The 21,453-nt window shown below is 47.5% G+C and overlaps 1 protein-coding gene across 1 annotated transcript in view; it reads left to right on the top strand.

Annotated features, from left to right (window-relative positions):
* Window positions 1-9,586, top strand: part of PPP4R3A (protein phosphatase 4 regulatory subunit 3A) — a 71,697-nt gene extending 62,111 nt beyond the window's left edge. Inside the window, exons 14-15 of the mRNA XM_075330990.1 lie at window positions 5,006-5,232; window positions 8,641-9,586. Of these exons, the coding sequence (XP_075187105.1) occupies window positions 5,006-5,232; window positions 8,641-8,757 (344 nt within the window). The 3' untranslated portion in view covers window positions 8,758-9,586. The remainder of the gene's footprint in view (window positions 1-5,005; window positions 5,233-8,640) is intronic.
* Window positions 9,587-21,453: the final 11,867 nt, after the last annotated feature.

Genomic DNA, 21,453 nt, shown 5'->3' with positions numbered 1-21,453 from the left:
GGTGCGCACGTTCCTGCAGGGGGTTTGTCATATCGTACCTCCGTACAGGCGGCCGTTAGATCCGTGGGATCTAAACAAGGTCCTTGTTGCTCTCCAGAAGCCGCCCTTCGAGCCTCTGAGGGATGTGTCACTTTCTCGACTCTCACAGAAAGTGGCCTTTCTGGTAGCGGTCACGTCTCTTCGGAGAGTGTCCGAACTAGCAGCGCTGTCATCCAAAGCTCCTTTCCTGGTGTTCCACCAGGACAAGGTAGTGCTGCGCCCCATTCAGGAGTTTCTCCCTAAGGTGGTATCCTCTTTTCATCTTAATCAGGATATCTCCTTACCTTCCTTTTATCCGCATGCAGTTCATCGGTATGAAAAGGACTTACATTTGTTGGATCTGGTGAGAGCACTCAGAATCTACATTTCCCGCACGGCGCCCCTGCGCCGCTCGGATGCACTCTTTGTCCTTGTCGCTGGTAAGCGCAAAGGGTCGCAGGCTTCCAAAGCCACCCTGGCTCGATGGATCAAAGAACCAATTCTTGAAGCCTACCGTTCTGCTGGGCTTCCGGTTCCATCAGGGCTGAAGGCCCATTCTACCAGAGCCGTGGGTGCGTCCTGGGCATTACGACACCAGGCTACGGCTCAACAGGTGTGCCAGGCAGCTACCTGGTCGAGCCTGCACACTTTCACCAAACATTATCAGGTGCATACCTATGCTTCGGCGGACGCCGGCCTAGGTAGAAGAGTCCTGCAGGCGGCAGTTGCCTCCCCGTAGGGGAGGGCTGTCTTTGCAGCTCTAACATGAGGTATTTCTTTACCCACCCAGGGACAGCTTTTGGACGTCCCAATCGTCTGGGTCTCCCAATGGAGCGCCGAAGAAGAAGGGAATTTTGTTACTTACCGTAAATTCCTTTTCTTCTAGCTCCTATTGGGAGACCCAGCACCCGCCCTGTTGTCCTTCGGGATTTTTGGTTGTTTTTCGGGTTCACATGTTGTTCATGTTGAATGGTTTTCAGTTCTCCGATGTTACTTCGGAGTGAATTTGTTTAAACCAGTTATTGGCTTTCCTCCTTCTTGCTTTTGCACTAAAACTGGTGAGCCAGTGATCCCACTGGGGGTGTATAGCCAGAAGGGGAGGGGCCTTACACTTTTTAGTGTAATTGCTTTGTGTGGCCTCCGGAGGCAGTGCTATACACCCAATCGTCTGGGTCTCCCAATAGGAGCTAGAAGAAAAGGAATTTACGGTAAGTAACAAAATTCCCTTCTTTGCAGCTTTCCTGTTATTAAAAGTCATCTTTGTCCTCCAGACTGGAGAGATTTTTAATCTAATCTTGTCAGCAATGACCAGTCTCTTAGGCAAGGAGCGCGTGCCTGCAAGTTGTTTGCTATACAGCTTGTAGGCACTGATCTAAGGCTGGCAGGGTCGGTTGCGTTTAACTTTTTCATTAATTTATGCCAAGGGAAAAAATTGCAGAAAAAAAACTGTGTGACTTGTGAAGAAACATTGAACTTTTTAACATGTAAGTGTGAAGCGCAGACCTTCATAAATTCCTGTCTGACGTCTTAGGCTAGTTTCACACTTGCGTTGTGTGAAATCTGCTGGGTCTGTTGCTGCGTCACTTTGACGCATCCGTTATTTTTAAGGTGCAAACTAAAGCAACGGATCCGTTATTTCACAGGAATCCATTAGCGGTTTCCTGTGAAAAAACGGACGCGTTGCATCCGTTATGCGTCCGTTAAACGGAATCCATTAGATCCATTTTGTTTTGTTTTTTTGTTTTTTTTCTTCTTCTTTGGGACAGCCCAATTAGCACCATAACAAACCTTACCCCCATTACCAAACAATAGCCCCACCTCCCATGACCAAACAATAGCCCCACCTCCCATTACCAAACAATAGCCCCACCCTAACCCACCTCCCATTACCAAACAATAGACCCACCTTCCATTACCAAATAATAGACCCACCCTAACCCACCTCCCATGATCAAACAATAGACCCACCTCCCATTACACAACAATAGACCCACCTCCCATTACACAACAATAGACCGACCTCCCATTACACAATAGACCCACCTTCCATTACACAACAATAGCCCCACCTCCCATTACACAACAATAGACCAACCTCCCATACAGGGCGGCACGGTGGCTCAGTGGTTAGCACTGCAGCCTTGCAGCGCTGGGGTCCTGGGTTCAAATCCCACCAAGGACATCATCTGCAAGGAGTTTGTATGTTCTCCCCGTGTTTGCGTGGGTTTCCTCCGGGTTCTCCGGTTTCCTCCCACACTCCGATAGGGACTCTAGATTGTGAGCCCCAATGGGGACAGTATTGTCAATGTTATGTAAAGCGCTGTGGAATTAATAGCGCTATATAAATGAATAAAATTATTATTACACAACAATAGACCCACCTTCCATTACACAACAATAGACCCACCTTCCATTACACAACAATAGACCCACCTTCCATTACACAACAGTAGACCCACCTCCCATTACACAACAATAGACCCACCTCCCATTACACAACAATAGACCCACCTTCCATTACACAACAATAGCCCCACCTCCCATTACACAATAGCCCCACCTCCCATTACCAAACAATAGCCCCACCCTAACGCACCTCCCATGACCAAACAATAGACCCACCTCCCATTACACAACAATAGACCCACCTCCCATTACACAACAATAGACCCACCTCCCATTACACAACAATAGACCCACCTTCCATTACACAACAATAGCCCCACCTCCCATTACACAATAGCCCCACCTCCCATTACCAAACAATAGCCCCACCCTAAACCCACCTCGCATTACCAAACAATAGACCTACCCTACGCATCTCCCATGACCAAACAATAGACCCACCTCCCATTACCAAACAATAGCCCCACCCTAACCCACCTCCCATTACCAAACAATAGCCCCACCCTAACCCACCTCCCATTACCAAACAATAGCCCCACCCTAACCCACCTCCCATGACCAAACAATAGCCCCACCCTAACCCACCTCCCATTACCAAACAATAGCCCCACCCTAAACCACCTCCCATTACCAAACAATAGCCCCACCCTAAACCACCTCCCATGACCAAACAATAGCCTCACCCTAACCCACCTCCCATTACCAAACAATAGCCCCACCCTAACCCACCTCCCATTACCAAACAATAGCCCCACCCTAAACCACCTCCCATTACCAAACAATAGCCCCACCCTAAACCACCTCCCATTACCAAACAATAGCCCCACCACAAAACTCAACTCCATTAATCCAATTTCCGGTCAATATCACCAGTTTGAATGTTTTTTCCAACACACAAAAATAACCAAAAATCATTGTTGAAAAAAGCAACAAAAGGCAAAACAAAATTATACAAATACATACACTAAAAAGGCGGTAAATTACTCAACAAACCAATAATTGGGTACATTAATTTTTTTATTTTTTTTTTTGGTTTTAAATTTTTTGGGTACAGAAAGGAGCATAAGCTCTTTATTTAACATTCAAAAATATTACCGGTGGAAAAAAAAAGTGGGGAAAAAAAGGAGAGGTAAACAATATATGGGGACTATGGGTCGCTGAATTTTCTCACCTCCGCAATAATTGTCCTCCAGTTCTCCCAGATATTTTCTCCTGGTCTGATTTCTTCAGAGATGGTCTTCAGGGATTCCAGCATCTCTGTGTCCAAAGGCATTGTTTGCTGCTTTGAATTAGGGCTCTTATATAGCTTTCCAGATAAGGAACCTTGACATAGTGATTGCTCTTCAGTCTGGGCATGCTCAGTAGAATATAGTGGAATCCAGCAGCGGATTCCGCTGTTAAGCACTTGGCTGCCATATGAAGACATGTATCATTACTGAATAGTTCCCTGTCTCCCTGGGCCTCCTGATGAACCGGATTAGAGGGCGGAGAAACGCGTCTGATAAATTCTAGATAGGTGAATCACTTGGGAATTTTTAAGACATATTTAATAAAATTAAATTTTAAAGGGATTGTTTTTTCACTATACATGTACCTTTTGACTATCCTGAAATTATTTTGATTGTTAGCCTTTGTTAAGCACTTGGCAACGGAATCCGCTACCATAGGGAACCATTATAAATTTTAACGGAAGCAACGGAATCCGCTGGTCGGCGTCATTTTGACGCAAGCATTTAACGTTACATGCTGCGTTGCTTCCGCTCTGCGGAAGAAACGGAGCGTCGGCCAACGGAAGCAACGCAGGTACTTTTGGCACAATTCGTCATCAATGCAAGTCTATGGAAAACAGTGGAATCGGTTAACTGATTCCGCTGTTTCCCAAGACAGCGGATTGCGCCAAAAAAAAATAACGCATGTGTGAAAGTACCCTAAATCAGTAACCGTCTATGCCACGTAGCTGCCTACCAGGATCCTGATAGAGAAATAGTGGAATTGCTCTTAGTATCCTGTTTTGTTGCAAAATTACATTATGTATATGATATCAGTAGCAGGAACACTCAAAGATGGGGGGGGAAGAGAATTAGAGGCACAATCTATACATTGGCAATATGGTAGCGATGATATGAAAGCTTTCAGGTGCTATGAGTGTGAACAACTTCATACAGGGTTTATGTCCCTCAGCTTAATCCATAACTAAACACTTCTTTTTTTTTATTATTTTTAAACTTTTTACCTGATGAAGCCTGAAGTTCTCAGCCTAGATTTGTTGTGCAAAAGTGTAAGATTTAATTCATATTAGTGTCTCTTCTTATAACACGGACTCGGCAGCACCAATCCTGGTCCTTTTAAAGTGGACTTGTTCCTCACTGACGATTGCTTTATAAATATGATTCATTCACTGTAATCAAAGATAGGACCCAAAAGTTTAGAAAGGCTTTTATTGTTTGTTTTTTGTTTTTGTTTTTTTGCTTTTTCATATGCCTAGTATTAGCTTTAGTGAATTCAGTATGAAAGATGTCATTCTATGTGACTGATAATGTTATAACATTTGTATCGACATTTCTTTCCTCTTGATTTGCAGTGAAGGAAAGTGAAGAAAAAGAAGTTCTTCTAAAAACCAATCTCACCGGTCGCCAGAGTTCAAGTTTCAAGCTTTCGTTTTCTGGAGGCACTAAGACAAACGTCACCAGCCAGTCGACAGCGAGCAGCTTACCAGGTTCACCTGGTTCTCCAGGATCTCCTGGTTCTCCCGGTTCTCCTGGATCAGTTTCCAAAAGCACATCCCAGACGGCAGCTATTACTACAAAGGTACAGTGATAGTGTCAGCTGTATTGCAATTACACAATGGCTCTTGTGTGCCAAGCATGGTGCATCCCAAATATACATTTATTTATACCGTATATAGTAAAGTATAAGCTGAGCCCCTTGATTTTACCATCTTGTAGTAATGTTCCCCAGCCTGGTCCATCTTGTAGTAATGTGCCCCAGCCTTGTCCATCTTGTAGTAATGTGCCCCAGCCTGGTCCATTTTGTAGTAATGTGCCCCAGCCTGGTCCATCTTGTAATAATGTGCCCCAGCCTGGTCCGTCTTGTAGTAATTTGCCCCAGCCTGGTCCATCTTGTAGTAATGTGCCCCAGCCTGGTCCATCTTCTAGTAATATGCCCCAGCCTGGTCCATTTTGTAGTAATGTGCCCCAGCCTGGTCCATTTTGTAGTAATATGCCCCAGCCTGGTCCGTCTTGTAGTAATGTGCCCCAGCCTGGTCCGTCTTGTAGTAATTTGCCCCAGCCTGGTCCATTTTGTAGTAATGTGCCCAAGCCTGGTCCATCTTGTAGTATTGTGTCCCAGCCTAGTCCATCTTGTAGTAATGTGCCTCAGCCTGGTCCATCTTGTAGAAATGTGCCCCAGCCTGGTCCTAATTGTAGAAATGTGCCCCAGCCTGGTCCTAATTGTAGAAATGTGCCCATTCTTGTGCCCTGTAGTAATATGCCCCAGCCTGGTCCATCTTGTAGTAATGTGCCCCAGCCTGGTCCATCTTGTAGTAATGTGCCCCAGCCTGGTCCATCTTGTAGTAATGTGCCCCAGCCTGGTCCATCTTGTAGTAATGTGCCCCAGCCTGGTCCATCTTGTAGTAATGTGCCCCAGCCTGGTCCATTTTGTAGTAATGTGCCCCAGCCTGGTCCGTCTTGTAGTAATGTGCCCCAGCCTGGTCCATCTTGTAGTAATGTGCCCCAGCCTGGTCCATCTTGTAGTAATGTGCCCCAACCTGGTCCATTTTGTAGTAATGTGCCCCAGCCTGGTCCGTCTTGTAGTAATGTGCCTCAGCCTTGTCCATCTTGTAGTAATGTGCCCCAGCCTGGTCCATCTTGTAGTAATGTGCCTCAGCCTGGTCCATCTTGTAGTAATGTGCCCAAGCCTGGTCCATCTTGTAGTATTGTGTCCCAGCCTCGTCCATCTTGTAGTAATGTGCCCCAGCCTGGTCCATTTTGTAGTAATGTGCCCCAGCCTGGTCCATTTTGTAGTAATGTTCCCCAGCCTGGTCCATTTTGTAGTAATGTGCCCCAGCCTGGTCCATTTTGTAGTAATGTTCCCCAGCCTGGTCCGTCTTGTAGTAATGTTCCCCAGCCTGGTCCGTCTTGTAGTAATTTGCCCCAGCCTGGTCCGTCTTGTAGTAATGTGCCCCAGCCTGGTCCGTTTTGTAGTAATGTGCCCAAGCCTGGTCCATCTTGTAGTAATGTGCCTCAGCCTGGTCCATCTTGTAGAAATGTGCCCCAGCCTGGTCCTAATTGTAGAAATGTGCCCCAGCCTGGTCCTAATTGTAGCAATGTGCACCAGCCTGGTCCTAATTGTAGTAATGTGCCTCAGCCTGGTCCTAATTGTAGTAATGTGCCTCAGCCTGGTCCTAATTGTAGTAATGTGCCTATTCTTGTGCCCTGCAGTAATATGCCCCAGCCTGGTCCATCTTGTAATAATGTGCCCCAGCCTGGTCCGTCTTGTAGTATTGTGCCTCAGCCTTGTCCATCTTGTAGTAATGTGCCCCAGCCTGGTCCTAATTGTAGAAATGTGCCCATTCTTGTGCCCTGTAGTAATATGCCCCAGCCTGGTCCATCTTGTAGTAATGTGCCCCAGCCTGGTCCATTTTGTAGTAATGTGCCCCAGCCTGGTCCGTCTTGTAGTAATGTGCCCCAGCCTGGTCCATCTTGTAGTAATGTGCCCCAGCCTGGTCCATCTTGTAGTAATGTGCCTCAGCCTTGTCCATCTTGTAGTAATGTGCCCCAGCCTGGTCCATCTTGTAGTAATGTGCCCCAGCCTGGTCCATCTTGTAGTAATGTGCCTCAGCCTTGTCCATCTTGTAGTAATGTGCCCCAGCCTGGTCCATCTTGTAGTAATGTGCCCCAGCCTGGTCCATCTTGTAGTAATGTGCCTCAGCCTTGTCCATCTTGTAGTAATGTGCCCCAGCCTCGTCCATCTTGTAGTAATGTGCCTCAGCCTGGTCCATCTTGTAGAAATGTGCCCCAGCCTGGTCCTAATTGTAGAAATGTGCCCCAGCCTGGTCCTAATTGTAGCAATGTGCACCAGCCTGGTCCTAATTGTAGTAATGTGCCCATTCTTGTGCCCTGCAGTAATATGCCCCAGCCTGGTCCATCTTGTAATGTGCCCCAGCCTGGTCCGTCTTGTAGTATTGTGCCTCAGCCTGGTCCATCTTGTAGTAATGTGCCCATTCTTGTGCCCTGTAGTAATGTGCCCCAGCCTGGTCCTAATTGTAGTAATGTGCCCATTCTTGTGCCCTCTAGTAATGTGCCTCAGCCTGGTCCATCTTGTAGTAATGTGCCCATTCTTGTGCCCTGTAGTAATGTGCCCCATCCTGTAGTAATGCCCTCATTCTGGTCCCTTCTTGTCCCCTATTATGGTGTTGTTCACATACACATAAAAAAATTATTCTCCGCTGTCTTTCTTTCCTGCGTTGTCCTCTTTCCTGCTTTTTGTGGACTGCAGGCACATAGACCCCTGCATGATCGCGTCCGGTGCACGGGGCCGCTGCTGCCGTTATTGCTTTACTGCAGTTGAATGCTTTGTTGCGCAGCAGCCCATTCAACTACAGTAAAGCGATGACTATAGGCAGCAGCGTCGGCCCCGTGCATCGGACGCAATCATGTGCCTGCAGTCAGCAAGAAGCAGGTAAGAGGACACCGCAGGAACAGAGGACAGGTAAGGATAATTTTTTGTGGGAATCTCACTCGCGTATAAGTCAAAGGGGTCATTTTCAGCATAAAAAAAGAATAGGCTGAAAAACTCTGCTTATACTCGAGTATATACTGTATATAGAAAACTGGGGCAGCTGCTGCTATATTGAACGACCATTTTGCCGAGAAACTGGGAAAACCTCACGATTGTAGTGGTGGGTCCCCAATGTTCTAACATTTAGCCTGTGGAGTGGGGACAGGTTTGCTATAAAGTGAGTAAGCTGGCTCTGCTTCATATCACGAGGTTAATGGGCCCGGTGATGTCACGGGGTCTAGAGGGGCAGGTATCGGTACAGCGCACCTGTCCTAGCCTAATATATAGGACATCTATAGACCTAACGTCACCCGCCCCTCGATATAGAGTGAGCTGGGCCGGATTACCCAGTTAAGCTTCAGATTCTTAAGGATGCTTTTTAGGATTTTTTTCAGCTTATACGGAGTTGTAATGTAATATTACTGTTGATTTTACCAGGGAGGCCTTGTGGGACTAGTAGACTATCCCGATGACGATGAGGAAGAAGATGATGAAGAGGAGGAGGAGAAGGAAGAGACTCTACCACTCAGTAAGAAAGCTAGGCTTGGCTCTTAATACCAGCAGTCTTGTTTGGTCAAATCCCATCAAACAACTGATCTCCCACAAAAAAAAACAAAAAACTAAAAACAAAACAAACTACTGCAGCCGGGCACACCGTGCTGTGAGCGAGTCTGACACCAACCAACATGAAGACATCTGCTCAAGTGCCAATCCCCAGGAGCACGAGGGAGGGAAGACCGGAAACGTGGACGCCTTGTACTCTCCCGCAGACCACACATTGCCCTTTTCTCAGGGAAGGAAACAAAGTCAAATAAAAAAATATATATATAAAAAAAATAAAAGCCAACAGGGCAGGAGTTTCTTGTTGAACTCTGGATTGGCTGGTCGAATGCTCCGAAGCTTAAAGCAAGAGGAGGAGAGAGGCTCTAAGATGGCGCCGTTCAGAGGAGGATCGTCTGCAGCTACATATACAATGGATGCCAGCACTTCTCACCGGGTGGAACATTTCTGCCCATATAGGATTCACACATCCTGACCATGATTTTTTTTTTTTTCCTCTGTCATTTGCCACAAATGTTTTAAAATAAACCCTCGGTGGGCTGAGCCGATTCTAACTTTATTTTTTTTTTTTTCTCATCCTCTATTCCTCCGTTTTGCCCTTATACTGCAGCTTTCTTTTGAAGGTGTAGGGGAAAATCTCAACCCTATTCTGATTAAAAACAAACAAAACAATTGAGTGGAATTCTAGATGTGGTCACCTCGTGTCATGATTTATATCATTTTGTATTCCTTTTTTTTTTTTTTTTTTCCCCCACCCTGGGTGTATGAGTTGTTGAATCTATATTTGGGACCATTAAATTTTTTTCATGTAATATGAATCCTCTTGTGATGGTTACATGCTTTTCCACTAGCTCTCGATGGAGGAGGATGGGGTGCAGAGGAATGGGAGTTGCTTCGTTAAAATCTGGTATCTGGGTGTAAGCAGCGCTCAATTTCACGGCTTACTTTACCGAACCAGAAGACTTGTAATGCCACAGCCGACAGCAGTGATCACAAAATTGTATAAAAAAGGAAAAACCCCTCTATTTTGTTTTACTCTGCTGTGATATCTTTTTTGCCAGGCAAGAAAACCATATCTGCAATGTTTAAGCTCAGACCTCAGGGGGTAAAGCAATATTAACTTCCATTCTTGGTAAAAACTTATGTAAATACTTTTCAAGTTACAAGTGAAAAGGTTTTGGTACCGTGTTAGCCAGTTGAAAAATTATTGAATGTTCTCAGTGAGAGGAACAAAATTATAATCTTGTGATGCCTTTTAATGGCTAACTACAATAAAATAAAGTGATGTTAAAAAGCAAGCTTTCGAGACATCTCAGGTCCCTTCATCAGGCATGGTATGACAAAATATCTGAAGAAACACAAATATATGCACAAACAGAGCAGGGTCTGGGAATACAAATTCATTAACATGTTTAACTCTGTGGACACAGGACTCAACCTGTCAGGAGGATTTATGGCCCATTACAAAATCTGAGGAGTCAATTCCAGAGACTGAGGGCACCATTCCTCTGATCCTACATGGATATTGGGACAATAAAACTCACACCACAAATCAAAGCGAATTAAGGATTCACTTTCTAAGCTCAGTGTTTATTTAAATATAAATAAATAAATCTTTGCTTATGCCATCCCTCTGCTCTGTTTGTGCATATATTTGTGTTTGTTCAGATATTTTGTCATACCCTGCCTGATGAAGGGACCTGAGATGTCTCGAAAGCTTGCTTTGTAACATCACTTTATTTTATTTTAGTTCGCCATTAAAAGGTATCACAAGATTATAATTTTGTTCCTCTCACTGAGAACATTCAATAATACTTTTCAACAAACACACCGCTATTGTTATTATATTGTATTTAGCAATGAAAATAGGTGGAGGTGTGTCACATAAAAGGACACCAGACAAATCGCACCAAGTGCAACCACAGAAGAGAAAAAAAACGCGGTCCGACATCTGATCAGAAATTGATTATTATTAAATAAGTGTAAGGTAGTAAAAAGAAGGAACGTACACAAATGGGTGCACAAACCCCGGAGAAAGCAAAGCCAGGACAGTAATGTTAACTGGTATGGACAGACAGATATATCATGGCTCACAATAATTCCAGACAGATAATGCTAATATTATAGGTTACAATACCATATCATAATAGTGAGTCAAGAGGCCGGGGAATGGCGCCCCCCGATGGACATTCGTTTCGGCCGCTGCCTGCATCAGGGGTGGCGTCATGCAAGGGAAGTGGTGGTTAAAAAAGGCCCCAGGTGGGCGCCATTCCCCGGTCTCTTGTGCGGTGTGCATTGGCACTTTGGTAAGCTTCAACAGTGTTTGTGGGTTACTTCCATGCACTTTATTAGGCGGTGTTAACATTAGCCTAGGAGGGGGATACTTTATATGCATATGCTTGGTCGGGCATAACAGTGTTAATTAACCATTCTTTTGGCTCACTATTATGATATGGTATTGTAACCTATAATAGTATTATCTGTTGTGAATTATTGTGAGCCATGATATATCTATTACTGACTGTCAATACCTGGTTTAATATTACTGTCCTGGCTTTGCTTTCTCCGGGGTTTGTGCACCCTATTGTGTATCTGTCAAGGTCAGAATGACGATGATGATGAGACTCAAAGGATCTCTCGATATCCGGCTGCTGCTTCTAATTAAAAATGTCATGTGTGCACACGAGAATGAAAAATAACTGGACAGCAAGTCAGTTACATCTATCTCCATGACTGGCTCTTGGTCAAGTGCTTTATTATTTGAAAAAACTCTAGACCGAGCAGTAAGGGGGTGTAAACAAAAGTTTTAGTCCAATCAAATATTTCAGGGCAGGGCTTCATGACGTAGAGAGATCTACACATCCTCCTTGGATTGGTCAGTCCAGACTCCAGGAATTTCCTTTGTCCATCTGTCTTGGGTGCAAAACAGGAAATAGCAGCCATCTTTACAACATGTGCTGGTATATACTGTGTCTAAGGAAAATACACTAAATATACAATATACATATATACATGTCAGTAAGAAACAAAAGCATTCACAAATATGTGTGTTAGTTCACATCTACTGAACTATATAACTGAGTCTATGAAATGGCTGAATTAAGTATTTTTGGATACTCAATTCTTTATCCTCAACATATGTTCCTTCTTTTTCCTACCTTACACTTATTTAATAATTAATTTCTGATAAGATGTCTGATCGCGCTTTTTCTCTTCTGTGGTTGGTAAAAACTTATTATAGAAAATAGTAAATAATTTCTGTGCCGTTTTGTGGCATCCAGCCCTCCGTGGCAGCCGGCCCATACAGGCCACTTCTGCACTTGCATCCCGGGTTCCTCGGCATCACAAGGGAGGTGATGCACATTGTGACAACACGGGGCCTAGTAATCAAAGAGGTGCCGAGGAGGCCAAAATGTGCAACATGAAGACTGTCCTGGCAGCCACGGATGGCTGGATATCAGAACAGGGCAATGGGGATTTCTTCGGCGCTCCATTGGGAGACCCAGACGATTGGGTGTATAGCACTGCCTCCGGAGGCCACACAAAGCATTACACTAAAAAGTGTAAGGCCCCTCCCCTTCTGGCTATACACCCCCCGTGGGATCACGGGCTGCTCAGTTTTCAAGCTTTGTGCGAAGGAGGTCAGACATCCACGCATAGCTCCACTGTTTAGTCAGCAGTAGCTGCTGACTATATCGGATGGAAGAAAAGAGGGCCCATACTAGGGCCCCCAGCATGCTCCCTTCTCACCCCATTCCTATTGGCGGTGTTTGTTAAGGTTGAGGTACCCATTGTGGGTACGGAGGCTGGAGCCCACATGCTGCTTTCCTTCCCCATCCCCCTGAGGGGCTCTGAGGAAGTGGGATCTTACCGGCCCCCAAGCCCTGAGGCCGGGCTCCATCCACAGACCCGTAGAACCTGCTGGATACGGAGCTGGGTACCGTTCAGGGACAAGGCCCTGCAACATTCAGGTACTCTGTGTCCCCGTATGGACAGGCCGCGCACACTCCAGACTTGCTGGGTGTGCTAGTGCGCCGGGGACAGTAGCGCTGCGCGCTGGGGTTACAGTCACTGCAGTTTCTCTGAGGGACTTTATGTGTTGGGGACTGCCGCGCCGGCCGCCCCTGGAGCGGCGGCGCGGCTGAGACTTGTGGTGCGCCGGGGACTTAGCGCCGACCGTGCTTTTACGACGGCGGCGCTTATAAATCTAGTCCCCGGCTTTTGCGGCCTAGCTCCGCTTCGTTCCCGCCCCCACCCTGTCAATCAGGGCAAGGGAGAGACGCTGTACGATAGTCAGCGCCGAGGGCTGGAGTCTTATTTACATACTCCAGCCCTCTCACTGAGCACAGTGGGGCGCAGGTTTCCCGCACTTTGTCTGCACACGCCCAGGGCCCGCCCCTCTCCACAGGACGCCGGCAGCCATTCCTACATGCAGTCTGGCTGGAGAACGGACACAGGCTCTGGGAGACCCAGACAAGGGATTTCTGGCGACCACACACCCGCGTTAAGCGGGCGGTAAGCAGCACATTAGTGCTGGCCCCACTAGTGCCACAGTGTTATATTGGTGTATTTTTTTCTCTATACCATATATATATATATATATTGCACTGTAAGGTCGCTTCTTGGCTGTATACCCTATATTGCTCTGAGGAGACGACAACATGTCATCCGCAAAACGCAAGGGTGCCAAGACACAGGCTGTATACGCTACTTGTGCCGCTTGTGGGGCTGATCTACCGGCAGGTTCCAATGACCCCCATTGTGTGCAATGTTCGGTCCCTGTGCCACTTCGTCAGCCGGAGTCTATGGTGGTAGTGGCCCAGGCAGAGTCACCGGTGAACCCTGTCCCGGTGACGGGGACAGAGTTTGCAGTTTTTGCTGACAAGATGTCTGTCACTATGACAAAAATCCTAGAGACCTTGCAGGCCAGGCCAGTTACTCAGACCATGGACACTGCTGCGTCAATGTTCCCCGGTCCCCCTCAGTTGGAGTTAATCCGTGCTTCAAGGGGGTCCCAGGCATCTCAGGCTGAAGGCTCTGACTCAGATGACAGTCCCAGGCAGCCTAAGCGAGCTCGCTGGGAGAGACCCTCCACGTCATCACGCGGATCAGGGTCTCAGCGAGAAGAGTCTCTGCATGATGAGACAGAGGAGGGTGATCAGGAGTCTAATCCTGAGACCGCTCTCAATCTGGATACTCCTGATGGTGACGCCATGGTAAATGACCTTATAGCGGCCATCAATAGACTGTTGGATATTTCTCCCCCAGCCCCTTCAGCAGAAGAGGCAGCTGCACAGCAGGAGAAGTTCCATTTCAGGTATCCCAAGCGTAAACTGAGTACTTTTCTGGACCACGCTGACTTCAGAGAATCAGTCCAGAAACACCATGCTTATCCAGACAAGCGTTTCTCCAAACGTCTTAAGGATACACGTTATCCCTTTCCCCCTGACGTGGTCAAACGCTGGACCCAGTGTCCAAAGGTGGATCCCCCAATCTCCAGGCTTGCGGCTAGATCCATAGTTGCAGTGGAGGATGGGGCTTCACTTAAAGATGCCAATGACAGACAGATGGACCTTTGGTTGAAATCTGTCTATGAAGCTATCGGCGCGTCGTTTGCTCCAGCATTCGCGGCCGTGTGGGCACTCCAAGCTATTTCAGCTGGTCTGGCACAGGTGGACTCTATCATACGTCCAGCAGTGCCGCAAGTGGAGTCCTTAACTTCGCAAATGTCTGCGTTTGCGACCTATGCTATCAACGCTGTCCTGGACTCTACGAGCCGTACCTCAATGGCGTCTGCCAACTCGGTGGTTTTGCGCAGAGCCTTGTGGTTAAAAGAATGGAAAGCGGATTCTGCTTCCAAAAAATGTTTAACCAGCTTGCCACTATCTGTAGACAGACTGTTTGGTGAGCAATTGGCTGAAATCATTAAACAGTCCAAGGGTAAAGACTCCTCCTTACCCCAGCCCAGATCAAGCAAACCTCAACAAAGGAGGTGGCAGTCGAGGTTTCGGTCCTTTCGAGGCTCCGGCAAGGCCCAATTCTCCTCGTCCAAAGGGACTCAGAAGGTGCAAAGGGGCTCAGATTCCTGGCGGGCTCACTCACGCCCCAAGAATGCAACCGGAGGAACCGCTTCCAAGGCGGCTGCCTCATGACTTTCGGCCTCCTCCCTCCGCATCCTCGGTCGGTGGCAGGCTCTCCCGCTTTTGCGACATTTGGCTGCCACAGGTCAAGGACCGGTGGGTAACAGACATTTTGTCTCACGGGTACAGGATAGAGTTCAGTTCTCGTCCTCCGCCTCGGTTCTTCAGAACTTCCCCACATCCCGACCGAGCAGATGCTCTTCTGCAGGCGGTGGGCTCACTAAGAGCAGAAGGAGTGGTGATCCCTGTTCCTCTTCAGGAACAAGGGCAAGGTTTTTACTCCAATCTCTTCGTGGTTCCAAAAAAGGACGGCTCGTTCCGTCCTGTTCTGGACCTAAAGCTGCTCAACAAGCATGTGAACGCCAGGCGGTTCCGGATGGAATCCCTCCGCTCCGTCATTGCCTCAATGTCTCAAGGAGATTTCCTTGCATCAATAGACATCAAAGATGCTTATCTCCACGTGCCGATTGCTACAGAGCACCAACGTTTTCTACGTTTTGTGATAAGAGACGAACATCTCCAGTTCGTAGCTCTGCCATTTGGTCTGGCGACAGCCCCACGGGTTTTCACCAAGGTCATGGCGGCAGTGGTAGCAGTCTTGCACTCCCAGGGACACTCGGTGATCCCTTACTTGGACGATCTACTTGTCAAAGCACCCTCTCAAGAGGCATGCCAACACAGCCTGAATGTTGCGCTGGAGACTCTCCAGACTTTCGGGTGGATCATCAACTTTTCAAAGTCAAATCTGTCACCGACTCAATCACTAACGTATCTTGGCATGGAGTTTCATACTCTCTCAGCGATAGTGAAGCTTCCGCTGGACAAGCAGCGGTCACTACAGACAGGGGTACAGTCTCTCCTTCATGGTCAGTCGCACTCCTTAAGGCGCCTCATGCACTTCCTAGGGAAGATGGTGGCAGCAATGGAGGCAGTCCCGTTTGCACAGTTTCATCTGCGCCCACTTCAATGGGACATTCTCCGCCAATGGGACGGGAAGTCAACTTCCCTGGACAGGAAAGTCTCCCTTTCCCAGACGGCCAAGGACTCTCTGCAATGGTGGCTTCTTCCCACCTCATTATCACAGGGAAGATCATTCCTACCCCCATCCTGGGCAGTGGTCACGACAGACGCGAGTCTGTCAGGGTGGGGAGCAGTTTTTCTCCACCACAGGGCTCAAGGGACGTGGACTCAGCAGGAGTCCACCCTTCAGATCAATGTTCTGGAAATCAGGGCAGTGTATCTTGCCCTACTAGCGTTCCAGCAGTGGCTGGAAGGAAAGCAGATCCGAATTCAGTCGGACAACTCCACAGCGGTGGCATACATCAACCACCAAGGAGGGACACGCAGTCGGCAAGCCTTCCAGGAAGTCCGGCGGATTCTGTTGTGGGTGGAGGACAGAGCATCCACCATATCAGCGGTTCACATCCCGGGCGTAGAAAACTGGGAAGCAGACTTCCTCAGTCGCCAGGGTATGGACGCAGGGGAATGGTCCCTTCACCCGGACGTGTTTCAGGAAATCTGTCGCCGCTGGGGGGTGCCGGACGTCGACCTAATGGCGTCGCGGCACAACAACAAGGTCCCGACGTTCATGGCGCGGTCTCGCGATCAAAGAGCTCTGGCGGCAGACGCCTTAGTGCAAGATTGGTCGCAGTTCCGGCTCCCTTATGTGTTCCCACCTCTGGCACTCTTGCCCAGAGTGCTACGCAAGATCAGATCCGATTGCAGCCGCGTCATACTCGTCGCCCCAGACTGGCCAAGGAGGTCGTGGTACCCGGATCTGTGGCATCTCACGGTCGGCCAACCGTGGACACTACCAGACCGACCAGACTTACTGTCCCAAGGGCCGTTTTTCCATCGGAATTCTGCGGCCCTGAACCTGACTGTGTGGCCATTGAGTCCTGGATCCTAGCGTCTTCAGGATTATCCCAAGGAGTCGTTGCCACCATGAGACAGGCTAGGAAGTCCACTTCTGCTAAGATCTACCACAGAACGTGGAGGATTTTCTTATCCTGGTGCTCTGCACAAGGAGTATCCCCCTGGCCATTCGCGTTACCTACTTTTCTTTCCTTCCTGCAATCTGGGTTGGAAAAGGGCTTGTCGCTCGGCTCCCTTAAAGGGCAAGTCTCGGCACTATCCGTGTTTTTTCAGAAGCGTCTAGCACGACTTTCTCAGGTGCGCACGTTCCTGCAGGGGGTTTGTCATATCGTCCCTCCGTACAGGCGGCCGTTAGATCCATGGGATCTAAACAGGGTACTAGTTGCTCTCCAGAAGCCGCCCTTCGAGCCTCTGAGGGATGTTTCACTTTCTCATCTCTCACAGAAAGTGGCCTTTCTAGTGGCGGTCACGTCTCTTCGGAGAGTGTCTGAGCTAGCAGCGCTGTCATCCAAGGCTCCCTTCCTGGTGTTCCACCAGGACAAGGTAGTGCTGCGCCCCATTCAGGAGTTTCTCCCTAAGGTGGTATCCTCTTTTCATCTTAATCAGGATATCTCCTTGCCTTCCTTTTGTCCTCATCCAGTTCATCGGTATGAAAAGGATTTACATTTGTTAGATCTGGTGAGAGCACTCAGAATCTACATTTCCCGCACGGCGCCCCTGCGCCGCTCGGATGCACTCTTTGTCCTTGTCACTGGTAAGCGCAAAGGGTCGCAGGCTTCCAAAGCCACCCTGGCTCGATGGATCAAAGAACCAATTCTTGAAGCCTACCGTTCTGCTGGGCTTCCGGTTCCATCAGGGCTTAAGGCTCACTCTACCAGAGCCGTGGGTGCGTCCTGGGCATTACGACACCAGGCTACGGCTCAACAGGTGTGCCAGGCAGCTACCTGGTCGAGGAGTCTGCACACTTTCACCAAACATTATCAGGTGCATACCTATGCTTCGGCGGACGCCAGCCTAGGTAGAAGAGTCCTGCAGGCGGCAGTTGCCTCCCCGTAGGGGAAGGCTGTCTTGCAGCTCTAACATGAGGTATTTCTTTACCCACCCAGGGACAGCTTTTGGACGTCCCAATCGTCTGGGTCTCCCAATGGAGCGCCGAAGAAGAAGGGAATTTTGTTACTTACCGTAAATTCCTTTTCTTCTAGCTCCTATTGGGAGACACAGCACCCGCCCTGTTGTCCTTCGGGATTGTTGGTTTTTTTCGGGTACACATGTTGTTCATGTTGAACGGTTTTCAGTTCTCCGATGTTACTTCGGAGTGAATTTGTTTAAACCAGTTATTGGCTTTCCTCCTTCTTGCTTTAGCACTAAAACTGAGCAGCCCGTGATCCCACGGGGGGTGTATAGCCAGAAGGGGAGGGGCCTTACACTTTTTAGTGTAATGCTTTGTGTGGCCTCCGGAGGCAGTAGCTATACACCCAATCGTCTGGGTCTCCCAATAGGAGCTAGAAGAAAAGGAATTTACGGTAAGTAACAAAATTCCCTTCTTTTTCGCTCAGCCCTAGTGACGACATGAGATTGTCCCTTCTGGAAGTGCCAGCACTTTTAGGGATTTTTCCAATTCTTGATATTTTTTTGGGCTAAAACTGGATTAATACCTCCAGGCTGGGACCATTAAGCACTTATATTATTTTCTAATGTATTTTTTATTTAATTTTTTGACGTTTTTGGATCTTTGCTTGCTGTCAGTGAATGAGTAGTGTTACTTACATTCAGCACTTTAACGTCTCCATGACTAATCCTGCTCACACCGCTGCAGTTTTATAGTGTCGGTGTAGGTAAGGCCATGGCTACAGAGACTTGTGGTTACGCAATGTTTAAATCGCTGCCAGCCAGAACTAATGATGATAAATGAGGCAGAAATCCAGCGTCGCTGTTATTAGCTGCAGCGTAGTTGCGCAACATTACAGGACAAGTCACCCTGTAGACATAGCCCAGGGGTGCGGTATTACGTGCGGTGCCACATTCTGTCCTGAAGCTTGTACGGGCAAAACCTGTGCTCACATGTAGATGCTGTTACTCTATAAACCATAGTAAAAAATAGTGCATTGTTTGGCTGCATAATAATATTGATGCAATGTGGCATGGGAGATTTCACCCTAGGAGCATCGGCTCGGGAGGATTGATCTGGAGTAAGATTTGTAGCTGCTGTCTCGCTCACACACAATTACCGAATTTTTCGGTTTATAAGATGCACCGGATTAGAAGACAAATCCCAAATTTAGAGAACAAAAGGTTAAAAAAATAAATGGGGTCCGTCTTATCCAGTGGTGTCTTACCGGTGGTGGTGGGGGGCTGGATCACAGGAGGTAGAGGCGGTGGTGGAGTAGGGTGATGCTGCGGGCGGTGCAGAGGGGGGCACAGATGCTCGCTGCTGGCGGTGGCACTGTGAGTTAGGCAAACACCAAGAAACTGTTGGCGGTGCAGGCTTCAAAGAAATGGTGCCTGGAGTCCATGCGTGTGCAGATTGAGCTGTCCGCTTAAGACAAGCCGAGATCTCAAATATGCACGCGCCACCTCCGGGCGCCATTTTCCTTAAGTCTGCTGCTGGGAGATCAATGGGCCGGAGGCGGCGCGTGCTCAGATGAAATGTCCGAGAGCTCCATCTGTGTACGCGCCAACTCCAGGTACCACTGAAGCCTGCACCGCCGACATGGCCCCGGCCTAACATCCAACAGCGCCCGCAGCATCGCCCCTGCCTCCTGCTACCCCTCTCCACCGCCTCCCAGTAAGCTAAATTCAGATTATAAGATGCACCCCTCATTTTCCACCCAAATTTTTGTGAGGACATGTGCATCTTATAATCCAAAAAATATGCTACAAAGATGACCAACGCTCGAAGTCAGGATGAATTTTTAGCCTCCTGGATGTGAAGTATCTTCCATTTACTGATACGAAACAGACCTCTTGAAAATTGTTAAAAAAAAAAGGAAAAATGTAGAGAAAACAAATGTTTTGCACAAATATTTGCTTTTTTCAACTACAGACCATTTTTACTTCTTTTCAGTCGGGCAGCGTCTTTGCAGAAGCAGACAGCACCGCCGCTGCTGGGTATAGGTTATAGGATTTATACCAGAAACTGGTTACAATTATAGTGCAAATCTTCACTTGTTTGTAGGTTTGCTTTTTATACACGAGGACGGGCAAAGACGCAAGTAATTTATTAATCCACCCAGCCACTTTAATAAATGTGTTGGATTTGTGTGTCCTATTCTGTGTGCATGTTGAGTATTTGGTGCAGAAATCTTCTGCAACAAAACTGCACCTTCTGGCAGATGCACCAAAAATGAGATGCTTTTTTGGTGTGGTTTTTTTTACCATGCTCAATGGGTAAAAAAATGCACTAAAGCTGGAGTTTTGTGAGTGACTCTCATCGACGTCACCCGACACAGCTGCACACTCTCCGGACAGGAGCCTCTCAGCTGCATAGAAATACATGCAGCTGACCCGCTCCTGTCTGGAGAGTGCGCGGCCGTGCCGGGTGATGTGATGCGAGACTCGCAAGTGTGACTCTGGCCTAAGAATTGACATGCTGCAGATTATTTTCTGCACCAAATCTGCAAGGAAAAAATAAGCAACATGTGCACTTAAGAATTCTCATTTATTTTTGTGATTAAAAATTCCCTAAAAAAAAAATGCAATGTGTGTACATGGCCTAAGGTTTCATTAAGGCCTATATGTTGTATGGTTTGCATGGATATAACATGTTCCCAATGTACTTTATAGGGCTGTTCACATGTCTGTGGGTTTTGGTTTTGTTTTTGGTTTTGTTTTTGGTTTTGTTTTTGGTTTTGTTTTTGGTTTTGTTTTTGTTTTTTTTCTTCCCATAGACTGCTTGTCTGCAAAAAAAAATCACGGAGCCATGTCCATTTTTGATCAAAAATTACCTGTAAAAGTAATTCTATTGGTCTGTGAAGATCATGGGCCACGCGCTGATGATAGTGGTGTACGTGTGTCGCCCTTGATTAACGTTGTGACGTGTAGAAGAGGCTTTGTTATCTGGACCGCTGACGAAGCTCAGACTGGTTTTTGCTTATGTAAAAAATCATGGACATCTGAATGAGCTCTCAATAAGATTGTGCAATCCTGGTGCAATCCTTTCCAGGCAAACGGAGTCAGAGATTTTATAATTGCTTTTTTTTTTTTAGTTGAAAATTTGCCGTGGCCTCGATTACTGCAATTTGTTGCCTGAATTAAAGGGATTGTCCATTTACAGCATGCCATGTGTGGTAACAGGCACTTTTTCCTTTCACAGATGATGTTAATCCCTGAAATGCTTCTATGCACATTTCACTTTATGATCCACTATTCGCCTACACTGCCTCTTATTTCGGTGACATTTCTTTCTATTTGTCCGGTCTCTGGATTCGTACAGAATTTGCTCATAAGGCGACGGTGATATTCCCTATTGATACATTGTAGTTTCATCAAATGCCCTGGAAACACACCCTTTATCTGCTGCACGGGTTATAATGGGATGCTGCACCATTCCCTCAGGAGCAGAGAGCGTCGCGTGGCATGCTGTACCGTTCCCTCGGGAGTAGAGAGCGTTGCGTGGGATGCTGCACCGTTCCCTCGGGAGTAGAGAGCGTCGCGTGGCATGCTGTACCGTTCCCTC

The sequence above is a fragment of the Anomaloglossus baeobatrachus genome, chromosome 12 (assembly GCF_048569485.1).
Source record: "Anomaloglossus baeobatrachus isolate aAnoBae1 chromosome 12, aAnoBae1.hap1, whole genome shotgun sequence".
Classification (NCBI taxonomy): domain Eukaryota; kingdom Metazoa; phylum Chordata; class Amphibia; order Anura; family Aromobatidae; genus Anomaloglossus; species Anomaloglossus baeobatrachus.
The sequence above is the reverse complement of the archived record's forward strand: the minus strand, read 5'-3'. Positions and strand labels throughout refer to the sequence as shown.